Source organism: Myxocyprinus asiaticus, chromosome 8, assembly GCF_019703515.2.
Source record: "Myxocyprinus asiaticus isolate MX2 ecotype Aquarium Trade chromosome 8, UBuf_Myxa_2, whole genome shotgun sequence".
Classification (NCBI taxonomy): Eukaryota; Metazoa; Chordata; class Actinopteri; order Cypriniformes; family Catostomidae; genus Myxocyprinus; species Myxocyprinus asiaticus.
Window position 1 is genome coordinate 14,718,951 of NC_059351.1, and position 13,242 is coordinate 14,732,192.

General features: G+C 38.0%; 1 protein-coding gene across 2 annotated transcripts in view; it reads right to left on the minus strand.

Annotated features, from left to right (window-relative positions):
• The window catches only part of LOC127445425 (protein kinase C beta type-like), a 77,809-nt gene that overhangs the window by 34,771 nt on the left and 29,796 nt on the right, over positions 1-13,242 (minus strand). For both annotated transcript variants that reach the window (XM_051705493.1, XM_051705492.1), the window contains exon 3: positions 12,743-12,825. In XM_051705493.1, the coding sequence (XP_051561453.1) occupies positions 12,743-12,825 (83 nt within the window). The remainder of the gene's footprint in view (positions 1-12,742; positions 12,826-13,242) is intronic.

The following is a 13,242-nucleotide window of genomic DNA, read 5'->3' on the forward strand; positions in this document are numbered from 1 at the left end:
ATGATCAGGCTCCTTTCATTTTGTTGGCAAGCATGTGCATGCATAGTGAACAGACAGCAATCAGAAAACATAGGCAAAGTCAGAGACAATAAGCGCACTCTCCGATGCCCTCCCTCTTGTAACTTTGTGGTGTCTGTGGCTGTGAATCGTTTTGAAACATCTGAATGAATCAACCTTTGTTGAATGATCCGCAAACTCCCCAGCACTACTCGCAAAACAGGAAAGTGCACTCGAGAGAATCTGTGTCTGCATGCGCTGTGTACAGTATGTGCTCTATTTGCGAGCACAATAGCAGCTCCACACAGTTCTAGGCTTTTGCAAATTGCATGGTCTCAGACCATTTTAACAATTACATAGGCTAGTACAGAGCGAAGGCTTCATTTAAGTGTGTTACTGTCAAACATCCAACCCACGGAACAAAAAATCAACCCGCGGAAACAGTTTAAAAGTAGCCCAATTCCGAGGGAAATCCCTGGGTTAGGGGACTTGTATAAATGTTTGTAGAACAGCAACAGAGCTGCCTACAGTACATGGGTGAAAAAAAATTAAATTAAAATTAAAAAAAATTTACAGACTCTCTGTGTTTAGACCTTTCGTTGGAAGTTTATCTCGCAAAATCAACTTGCAATGTTCTATCAGATGAGCTACAATGCAAATTCATCGAGCTTATTCAAGCTTGTACATGTGGTTGGTTATGTAATGCAAATGTTAAAAAGTCATGCACTACAGTAAAAGTGTTTTTATGTCATAAGATAACATTGTGAAAGGTGAAAAGTAAATTTCTGAGCTGATAATCTGCCATTTTACTCATGATTTATGTGAAAGGTCATCACTGAGCCCTTTAGTGTTAATTTCACTAAGAAAGTGCCGCAATATGTAACGAGCCACGTAAAAAACACTTGGCAAAAATGTAGGTATAGTAATGTGATTCCATGAGACCAGGTTGGACATGTCTTTGTACAACGTTTGCTATAATTAAATAGCACTATATTGGCCATCTGCATCAACCAGGGTCAGAAATGTACTTTTTTTTATTATGGGGCAATATTTTCCACTGGGATTTTTAGGGGCATTTTTTTAACCCTTACAGGGCATTTAAAATACTTGAATGAATGGGGCATTCTGAGCCCCCACACTTTGAATTTGTGGGGCATTTTTTGTCCCTCTTAATGGCATTTTTGCTCCAAGCCCCCATTTATTTCTGACCCTATTATCAACCATAGAAAAAGGTTTCTACACTGGGCACCAGTGTAGAATCCTAAGCAAAAGGGTCATGAGCTGCAAAGATGACCACAAAATAGTGTGGTATGCAAAGAGGCACAGTTTTGATTACTGTTTTTCCTCTCTTATTTTGTTAGCTGGTAGTTAAAAAGCAAAAGTTTCCTAATTAGGCTAATCAACACCTTCTTGTATTCTAAATGCTTGTGACCCAACAAAACAAGGGTCAACAAGCAAAGCTTTCCTACTCATCAGCATCACATTAGAGGGATGCAATTATTACTAGAAAGACAAAGAGAATGACACATTACTCCCTGGCAAAGTATAATTCACTAAAAAGAAATATAAATGGCTGCAATGCAGATATATTGCTCAACACAGGAAGTGTGTGTGTGTGCCTGCTTTTACACATATTGGGAGGATGCGAGGTTATAAACAGAGATTAGAGAAGGGAAAAATGATGTCTCTCCCCATATGAATACATATTGAGAGAGTCCACATGAAGAATATGATTAGTGTTAGGCTTCATTAAACAGTATTTAATCAGTTACCACAGAATAAGTATTAAGGTGCGTTGATAATATTATTAGCAGTTTAATATTTGGTTATGAAAAATGTTTGATATACACACAGATAAATATTTAAGTTATAACCCATTCTTGAAATTTATCTGGATTTCTTCAACTTTAATCCTTTAACTTTCGATCTTGAACATCAGGACACTCTTAATCCGACAAGGTAAAAAAATAAAAATCACAAAACAGGTAAAACAATAATATATATATATATATATATACAGTGGTGTGAAAAAGTGTTTGCCCCCTTCCTGATTTCTTATTTTTTTGCATGTTTGTCACACTTAAATGTTTCAGATCATCAAACAAGTTTAAATATTAGTCAAAGATAACACAAGTAAACACAAAATGCAGTTTTTAAATGAAGGTTGTTATTTTAAGGGAAAACAAAATCCAAACCTACATGGCCCTGTGTGAAAAAGTGATTGCCCCCTAAACCTAATAACTGGTTGGGCCACCCTTAGCAGCAACAACTGCAATCAAGCGTTTGCGATAACTTGCAATGAGTCTTTTACAGCGCTGTGGAGGAATTTTGGCCCACTCATCTTTGCAGAATTGTTGCAATTCAGCCACATTGGAGGGTTTTCGAGCATGAACTGCCTTTTGAAGGCCATGCCACAGCATCTCAATAGGATTCAGGTCAGGACTTTGACTAGGCCACTCCAAAGTCTTCATTTTGTTTTTCTTCAGCCATTCAGAGGTGGACTTGCTGGTGTGTTTTGGATCATTGTCCTGTTGCAGAACCCAAGTTTGCTTCAGCTTGAGGTCATGAACAGATGGCCGGACATTCTCCTTCAGGATTTTTTGGTAGACAGCAGAATTCATGGTTCCATTTATCACAGCAAATCTTCCAGGTCCTGAAGCAGCAAAACAGCCCCAGACCATCACACTACCACCACCATATTTTACTGTTGGTATGATGTTCTTTTTCTGAAATGCGGTGTTACATTTACGCCAGATGTAATGGGACACACACCTTCCAAAAATTCAACTTTTGTCTCATCAGTCCACAGAGTATTTTCCCAAAAGTCTTGGGGATCATCAAGATGTTTTCTGGCAAAAATGAGACGAGCCTTAATGTTCTGTTTGCTCAGCAGTGGTTTTAGTCTTGGAACTCTGCCATGCAGGCCATTTTTGCCCAGTCTCTTTCTTATGGTGGAGTCATGAACACTGACCTTAACTGAGGCAAGTGAGGCCTGCAGTTCTTTGGATGTTGTTGTGGGGTCTTTTGTGACCTCTTGGATGAGTCTTCGCTGAGCTCTTGGGGTAATTTTGGTCATCCGGCCACTACTGGGAAGATTCACCACTGTTCCATGTTTTCGCCATTTGTGGATAATGGCTCTCACTGTGGTTCTCTGGAGTCCCAAAGCTTTATAAATGGCTTTATAACCTTTTCCAGACTGACAGATCTCAATTACTTTCTTTCTCATTTGTTCCTGAATTTCTTTGGATCTCGGCATGATGTCTAGCTTTTGAAGAACTTTTGGTCTACTTCACTTTGTCAGGCAGGTCCTATTTAAGTGATTTCTTGATTGAGAACAGGTGTGGCAGTAATTAGGCCTGGGTGTGGCTAGAGAAATTGAACTCAGGTGTGATAAACCACAGTTAAGTTATGTTTTAACAGGTGGGGCAAACACTTTTTCACACAGGGCCATGTAGGTTTGGATTTTGTTTTCCCTTAATAATAACAACCTTCATTTAAAAACTGCATTTTGTGTTTACTTGTGTTATCTTTGACTAATATTTAAATTTGTTTGAAGATCTGAAACATTTAAGTGTGACAAACATGCAAAAAAATAAGAAATCAGGAAGGGGGCAAACACTTTTTCACACCACTGTATATATATATATATATATATATATTTTTTACAACATGTACAGTAGTCAGATGATTACAGTGCATCCGGAAAGTATTCACAGCATTTCACTTTTTCCACATTTTGTTATGTTACAGCCTTATTCCAAAATTGATTAAATTCATTATTTTCCTCAAAATTCTACAAACAATACCCCATAATGACAATGTGAAAGAAGTTTGTTTGAAATCTTTGCAAATTTATTAAAAATAAAAAACGAAAAAAAAAATCACATGTACATAAGTATTCACAGCCTTTGCCATGACACTCAAAATTGAGCTCAGGTGCATCATGTTTCCACTGATCATCCTTGAGATGTTTCTACAACTTGATTGGAGTCCACTTGTGGTAAATTCAGTTGATTTGACATGATTTGGAAAGGCACACACCTGTCTATATAAGATCCCACAGTTAACAGTGCATGTCAGAGCACAAACCAAGCCATGAAGTCCAAGGAATTGTTTGTAGACCTCCGAAACAGGATTGTATCGAGGCACAGATCTGGGGAAGAGTACAGAAACATTTCTGCAGCATTGAAGGTCCCAATGAGCACAGTGGCCTCCATCATCCATAAATGGAAGAAGTTTGGAACCACCAGGACTCTTGCTAGAGCTGACCGCCCGGCCAAACTGAGCGATCGGGGGAGAAGGGCCTTAGTCAGGGAGGTGACCAAGAACCCGATGGTCACTCTGACAGAGCTCCAGCGTTTCTCTGTGGAGAGAGGAGAACCTTCCAGAAGAACAACCATCTCTGCAGCACTCCACCAATCAGGCCTGTATGGTAGAGTGGCCAGACGAAAGCCACTCCTCAGTAAAAGGCACATGACATCCTGCCTGGAGATTGCCAAAAGGCACCTGAAGGACTCTCAGACCATGAGAAACAAAGATTGAACTCTTTGGCCAGAATGGCAAGTGTCATGCCTGGAAGAAACCAGGCACCGCTCATCACCTGGCCAATAACATCCCTACAGTGAAGCATGGTGGTGGCAGCATCATGCTGTGGGGATGTTTTTCAGCGGCAGGGACTGGGAGACTAGTCGGGATCGAAGGAAAGATGAATGCAGCAATGTACAGAGACATCCTTGATGAAAACCTGCTCCAGAGCGCTCTGGACCTCAGACTGGGGCAAAGGTTCATCTTCCAACAGGACAACGACCCAAAGCACACAGCCAAGATAACAAAGGAGTGGCTACGGGACAACTCTGTGAATGTCCTTGAGTGGTCCAGCCAGAACCCAGACTTGAACCCGATTGAACATCTCTGGAGAGATCTGAAAATGGCTGTGCACCGACGCTCCCCATCCAACCTGATGTAGCTTGAGAGGTCCTGCAAAGAAGAATGGGAGAAACTGCCCAAAAATAGGTGTGCCAAGCTTGTAGCATCATACTCAAAACGACTTGAGGCTGTAATTGGCGCCAAAGGTGCTTCAATAAAGTATTGAGCAAAGGCTGTGAATACTCATGTACATGTGATTTTTTTTGTTTTTGTTTTTTATTTTTAATAAATTTGCAAAGATTTCAAACAGACTTCTTTCACGTTGTCATTATGGGGTATTGTTTGTAGAATTTTGAGGACAATAATGAATTTAATCCATTTTGGAATAAGGCTGTAACATAACAAAATGTGGAAAAAGTGAAGTGCTTTGAATACTTTCCAGATGCACTATATAACTAAAGAAATATTTTATTGTTATTTTATGATTTATGAAATTGAATTGTACTAATTTGTAATGATTATAGCCCAGATTAACACTTCAGAAATAGATTTATGCATTCAGTAATTTGTTGCATTTGTGATTTAGTTTACTTCTAAACAATACCTACTGAAAATATATTATACATTTGAAGTTTATATATTGGCATTTTGTCCAATACTGTCTATTTTCTGACACATTTTCACTGTCAATTTCCTGCACACCAAAAGTTACGCCCTTTGTAAACCCCATTTAGTACTATGTTTTACAAATAAAACATACAGTATTATCAGTAGTATTATCACATTGTTGGCCTACTGTTGCACTGCACTTAGGCAAATGAACAAACAACTGGCACATTGTAATGTTGAACGGGTGCATAAAATCCATTTGCAGTGAATGTGACAGAAAGCATAAACATAACTTTAGCCTACCTAGTCATTACAAGTCATGTGAAACTACACTGAATCAGGTGTTTGTATGTTTTTTTTTTTTTTACTTATATTTAATTAAACCTCTGCATTATACATATTACAAAACTATTTTACATTTTGACCGCTTGGTTTTACATATTCCAGCAGTATTGACAGTCATCCAGTTTTAGCAATCTCAACTACATTCTACAATAAACAAAAACATCAAAATTAAGCTTTTCGCAAAACAAAAAAACAAAAAAAAAACAAACAAAAAAACAAAAAAACAACATCAATTATTTCCTTACAATAATCATTCAGTTTTGGGCAAGACCAGAGAATATGGGTGTGATTTCCGACATACTGTCCAAATTTCCTCCAACACTTATCAGAGATATTTGGATTCCACTTCGCTGTAATTTGTGGAGTCTGAAAATATCTCGTAATGATCTTCCATTTGAACTCTCTCCAGATATTGGAACTGGTCACTGAATGTGCCTCTCCACAAATCACCTCCCAGGTTTCGTGGGAAATAGCTGTACACAATTCAGCCTCCCAAATTTCCTTTATCTGCAAAGTGTTAGCCGGGTTCATAGACTGAAATATAGAATATACTTTGGATATACTTTTTTCTATTTCCAGGCCTGCTTGCATTTCTTTAAGGAAGAGTTCTATTGGTGAGGGTTTTTTAACCTTGTCTAGTGTTTTATGTGATATAAGGAAATGTCTCAATTGTAAGTATCTAAAAAATTCAGTCTTGGGCAGTGTGAACTCCTTTTTTATAAGTTCGAACGATTTGAGATCTCCATTATGAAATAATTGGTGCAAATAATTGAGCCCATATTGACTCTACTCTAACTTTTTAACTTTTAAACCCCGAGTCAACATGAGATGGTGTGAGGTCCTTAAGGTACCCAATACTGGCTACTGAGGAGATCGTCTTGGGCAGGTCGAATGACGTTTGGATTGTTTTCCAAATTTTTTTACGTAACTTTAGTCCATTCTGCCATTTGTGCTTCTTTTAAGGATACATCAATAAAAGGCACCACTTTAAGAGGTATTGGGTAGAGGCTCTTTTCAATATTAATCCATCGGGTGTGTGTGTGATCCTTCATCCTTGAGATCAGGGGTCTCAATTGTGCAGCCCAAAGTAAAATCTAAAGTCTGGGAGGCCCAGCCCTCCATTTGCTTTGGGTAGTTGTAGTGTTTTGAGCCTTATTCTTGGTCGTTTTCCTTGCAATATGAATTTAGAAATTATTTTATTCTGCCTGTCGAATGTAGATTTGGGGACATCAATGGGTATCATTTGAAAAAAGTAAAGTAATCTTGGCAGGACACTCATACGCTCAGATTCCACGCGGCCAATCATGGATAGAGGGAGCGTCAACCAGCGATCCAAATCTTTGCAAATTTAATTATTTTCTCATAGTTTGCGTTATATAACTGATCAAGAGAAGAGGGGATAGATATACTTAAATATTTAAAACCATCCTTAGGCCATTTAAAACTACTTTACATTTTAGGATTAGATCATTGACGTCTATCGCTTCTGTTTTATCCATATTCACTTTATAACCAGAATAATATCCATACTGGGAGATTAGCTTTTGTAAGTAAGGGATTGTTGTTTCAAGTTCTGATAGAAAGAGGAGGATGTCATTGGTATATAATGATAACTTATGTTCTTCTCCTCTAATTGTAACGCCCTTCATTTCTTTGTCGTCTCAAATAAGTTGAGCAAGGGGTTCAATACTAATTGCGAACAACAGAGGTGATAAAATGCACCCTTGTCTACAACCACGTTCCAGGGGGAAGCTCTCAAATATATGACCGTTGACTCTGACCGAGGCAAGTAGGTTAGAATAAAGTGTTTGAATCCACCTTATAAAATTGGGACTGAATTTTAACCGTTCTATATTTTGGAGTAAATATTGCCAGGATACATGGTCGAAGGCCTGGTGTGCGTCCAGAGATAAAAACAATGTTTTCTCCTTTGTGAATTTTGTGTAACTCATTATATTTATTACTCTGCAGAGATTATCTCCATAATACTGCCCAGGAATGAATCCAGTTCGGTCTGGATGTATGATATGATTTATGAATTTATTTACTCTTTTAGCTAGGTGGCAGTTAATATGCGTATATCACTGTTAAGCAATGAGATGGGACTGTATGATTGGCAGTCGGTAGGATCTTTGCCATCTTTATGAATTACCACGATGGTTGCTTCCCTCCAAGAGGGGGCCACCGTACTTGATTGCAGTGCATATTGATAAGTTTTTACTAAGAGTGGGGTTATCAACTCTTTGAAGCTTTTATAAAATTAATTAATATAGCCATCTGGACCCGGGCTTTTGTTGTTTATCAACAACAAATCATCTCTATTATCTCACTTTCTTTGATAGGTTCATCTGGATACTTTGCCATTGACTTTGTTAATTCAGTTAGGTTTATTTTCTTTAGGAATTCTGCTAAGGTATTATCATCAGAGCAAGTGTCTGTATTTTTGTATAGGGATTTGTAGAATTCGGCAAAAGACTCTGAGATCTCATCTGGTTTGGTAAGGGGGTTTACAGAGTTACCGGGTTTTATTTTCTGTACAATATTAGAAGATCATTGCTTTCTTAATCTGAAAGCTAGTAATTTACTTGCCCTGTTACCATGTTCATAATATTTCTGTTTAATAAATCTTGATTACCTTTGATTTTTTCAGTGATTAGGCTATTATATTCTCTTCGGGCATCTTTTAACTTAATTAGCAAAGCCGGGTTTGGGGCTTGTTTATGTTGTTGTTCCAGATTATTGATAATGTGTTCCAGTTCTTGTTGTCTTGCTTCCCTCCTTTTCTTCTTAGCACTTGCGTAAGAGATAATCCGGCCCCTAAAATATGCTTTTGCACAATCCCAGATGATGAGTGGTGAGACTTCTGTTGAATCATTTGTACTGAAGTATACTTGAAAATCTGTTGTGATAAAATAAATAAATTCATTATCATTAAGAATGGAAGCATTCAATCTCCACTGCTTGGGGGTTTGTCGATGTCCTGTGTTCTACAACAATTCCTTGGGAGAGTGGTCCGAGATAGTCATTGGAAGTGACAAAATCGACTATTCTGTTTAGCTCTGTCTTAGGTGTGAAAAAATAATCTATTCTAGAATAAGATGCATGTCTATGGGAGTAAAAAGTGAAGTCTCTACAATTTGGATATTTACTTCTCCATACATCCACAAGGTCTAGTTCTGCTGATTGATGTTTTAGGATTTTACTCGTTCGGGAAAGCAGGATACTAGCAATAGGTTGTTTGTCCATAAACTGTGACAGAATACATTTGAAATCTCCTCCTATTAATAATAGAGGATAACTGTGTATGGTACATCGATGTAACAGTAATTGAAACCAACATGTTAGCGAGTTTACAGTCACAAGTATGAAAATAAAATAATAATAAAAAGGTTATTTTGTTTTTGTATTTTATCATTGTTTTTATTGTAGGAAGGACCCAGGGGAACAAAGGGACCTTCGAAAACAGAAGTAGGGGGAACATTCTCAAAACTCCAGAACATAAATCCAGGTATTGTAGGGGGCCTGATCCCAAGCTGTATACACAGAACTTGCAGCCACAAGAACAGTCTTATGAATCCAAATGGATGACTACTAAGATGTGCCAGCATTTACCTGTGCTTAAAATCAAGACTTGGGCAAGAAGTTGTTAAATATGCTTCCACACGTCCCCTTACAGAACCGTCAGGTCATGACATGATTTATGATAACAGCAGCATCCAATATGATAACAATTTCTTATTGACTGCGTGGTGAAACCTTGACTGAACACTTAAACATTATGTGAGAGACACTAGGTTTAAACCTTGTAAGTGTGATCTCTAAGAAGGTATCTACCGTACAATCTATGTCCACAGTAATACCATCTTATCTAGCACTACGCTAGAGACTGATATTACAATGATCAGTTGTGCTGGGTAGATAGATAAGTTATTATCATGTGTAAAGGCTTGGATACTCATCAGGTGATAACCTTTTTCCTCGGGAGTAGGCCTGCGTATCAGGTATCTGGCAAAGTCTCTGAGATGATATTTCGCTTTACATAGTTCATTGCTTCAGGTGCACTCTGGAACTCCTTTCTTCTCCATTATATGAATTTCTAGCTGGGAAAAGCAGGCCGTATCAGATACCCTGTCATCCGTGTAGAGCTTTTCTGACATCGGTAAAAGCCACTCTCGCCCTGGCAATGCTAGCTGTATAGTCCGGGAATCTCCATGCTGTCACCATCGTAGTGCGATGATGGCGCGGGGTTTATCGCCCGGTTTCCTCAGTGCAAGGCTACGATGCACACGATCGATTTTCACATCTCTGTTCATTTGTAATGACTCTCTCATCAATTTGGAAACTGCAGCGGGCGAACTTGCTCCTGGTTGTTCTGGAACACCCACAATGCAAATATTCCCTCTCTGCATTTGGACTTCCATGTCCTCACATTTTCCTTTAAGTTCATCCACTTGATTTTGAAGTTTGGTTACTGTGGTCTGAAGAGTAATTACTTCATCTGACCATGTTGAGAGTCCCCCTTCTACATCCTAGTGCCCGACCGATATGGGATTTTTGAGACCGATATAGATTTTAGAGAAGGAAAATTCACTGATATGGTAACCGATATAGCTAATTTTTTAGCTGGAATGAAAACAGACCTTTTTCTATGGGCATTGTGCACCGATTTTGCACTGACATGACTATGCAAAGTACTCAGAAGGCTGCTTTCTTAAATATTTTTATCAAAGAACATTTGACATTATTATTATACATTGTCAACAAATTCTAGAAATGAACACTGAGAAAATAAAGAATAAATAAAAATACTATAAATAGCATAATAAACATCAGTACTGTTAGTATAAGTCAATTGCTGACCACTTAAATAAAGAATAAAATAAATAAAATAAAACATCAGTACTGTATGTTTAGCATCAGTAAATTACTGACCATTAAAATAAAGAATAAATTCAGATAATATAAATAGCTAAATAAACATCAGTACTGTTTAGTATCAGTCAATGGCTGACCATTTAAATAAAGAATAAATAAAAAATAAAATAAATAGCTAAATAAACAAAAGGGGCCGGTTGCACCTGCTATACGTACATTACAACTTAGCCTAGTTGTGGTGTAAATGGGCACTAAGTCACAATTTACGCTCTACTAAATATTTGACCGTTGCACCATCAACTTAGGTAGAATGTAACCCTACGTATAAACTAAATATATACGGCAGCCTCTGACCAGGAGTAACTGATGGAATAAAAAAAGCAGACTCATTTAATGACATCAGTGAGCTCATGTTTTGGTTGACAGGCATCCGTCCTTTCGACATATATGATGGTGTTGGCATTTACACCCGTTAACATTTACGAGAGAAAAAAAAACGTACTTTTAAGCAGCTCTTCAGCATGAAACCGATCTAACGGTGCCGTTTCTAGGGTGCATCACCCGGTGTCAAGTTTCAACACATTCAAAATATATATATAGGATATTAAAATGAATAAATGTCTATTTTTCCAGCCTGTTGTATTGGTATTTATTTATCACCCCTCATTTATTTTAGATACAATTCCTATATATTATTATTTACACAGGGCAAATATCCTATTTATTAAATCTACTTTTATTATGTATCCTATTTTAATGTCTGGAAAACCAGACTTTTAAATATTACATTTTATAAATGCAATGACTGGAATTGTTCGGTTGAAGGGGGTACCAAACTGTGAATCCTTAAGAAAACAGTTTGGTGATTACATGTTTACACGCTGACATGGTATGAAAGTAGCTATGTGGTTAGCTAGTTAGCTATAAGCTCGTTGCCACGGAGAGCAAAAGATGGACTTTATTTACTTTCCAGCATTGTGTCTCACCAACTAGGTAACAGCGAAGCGTGAAATCAACACTCATAATCCACCACTGCACCGTTGTCCGCTGAGCTGCAAAAAGATGCTCTGATGTTTACCTTTCAATCTGCTACATTATTGACTGCACTGACAAACTATAGCTGGCTAACAGCAAACAGATGTGATAAACATGAGTGACATGGTTGTCAGGGACAGGGTTAATGTTATATTAGTTATATAAATTGATGGGGTCATTTTTTATTAACTTTCCAGTACGTATTTCACTAAATAGTTAGCAATTTAACAAGAAGAGACTGCTCAAATCCGCACCGTTTAACTCCACCCTGTCTGCAGAGCCACCTTCAGTTCAGAGTCAGCTCTGTAAACAATGGAGGCACTCTGCTGGACAAACTAAGCTATGACACCAATTCTAAAGCACTGTTTTCTGCATTATATGTTCTGAAAAAAGTTTTCATAGCAGTAAAATATACGCCGATACCGATATATCGGTGAAAGGCTAATATCGGCCGATAATTTCGGTCGACCGATATATTGGTTGGGCACTAGTTTAAAGTGTTTCCCGTCTGAGTCGATACTTTTTGCGACAATCTTTACAGACTGGGTAACCATCAACATTGATAGTGCTTCGTGGGTCTGTAACATACCCAAAGTAATCCCAGACAGAATACTTCAACAGCTTTGGCAGCTGAAATAAAGGTTCAGGATCGAACATGTCTGTAGGATGTGCTCTTGCTGCACTTCTGATGTGCTCGTGATGCGCTGCACACCTGCATGTCACCTTCAAAATCAAGTGACAGTAGAATGTAACATGAGGAATTTCAAGATTTATTTTATCTCGCCATGTTTATATGATGCTGTAGGAACGTCGCCGATTCTGTCTTAATTAAACTGATTTGGATTTTAGAAAAGTTCTGAAAAAAATCTGTCTGTTCTTGCAATACTGTCAATGAGAAGATTTCAACGGTATGATAAATGTCAGTTTTAATACCAAGGTATATTGTGAAACCTTGAAACCGTTACATCCCTAGTTATGATAGTTGTTTGTTTTCTGGTAAGTTCACAGTACTTACTTCTGATGCAGGGCCCTTGTCAGCCCCTGGGCAGGAGAAAGCAACAAACTCATGGCAGCGTTTGTGGACCACAAAACAGCACACTGGGGAAAGACAAAGAGAAGTATGAGGTACAAAACACATGCAGTACAAGGCACAGTGGCTCTAAAAAGTACTTACAAATGTACCGTATGATTGTGTTAGATGAAAAAACAAAACAAATTTGAACAAAGTTACTGTTACTTTTCAAAATGAAGAGTATTTGGACACTCTCTGGTTGTCAAACGTTAATGGAGCATGTCATAGTTAATGTGATGAACTACAAAACACCTGAGGGGAACTGACATTATACATCCATTAAAAAAAAAAAACACCTTGCAACATGTAATAAGATTCTGAGGTTCAAGGAATGAGGAAGCGGGAGACGGCAATTCCAACACAGGAATGTCTCTTATTTCAATACACACACGTTCGCTTCAACGCGCAACAGTACAGCTCACACTCAAATAACTCAATGTTTT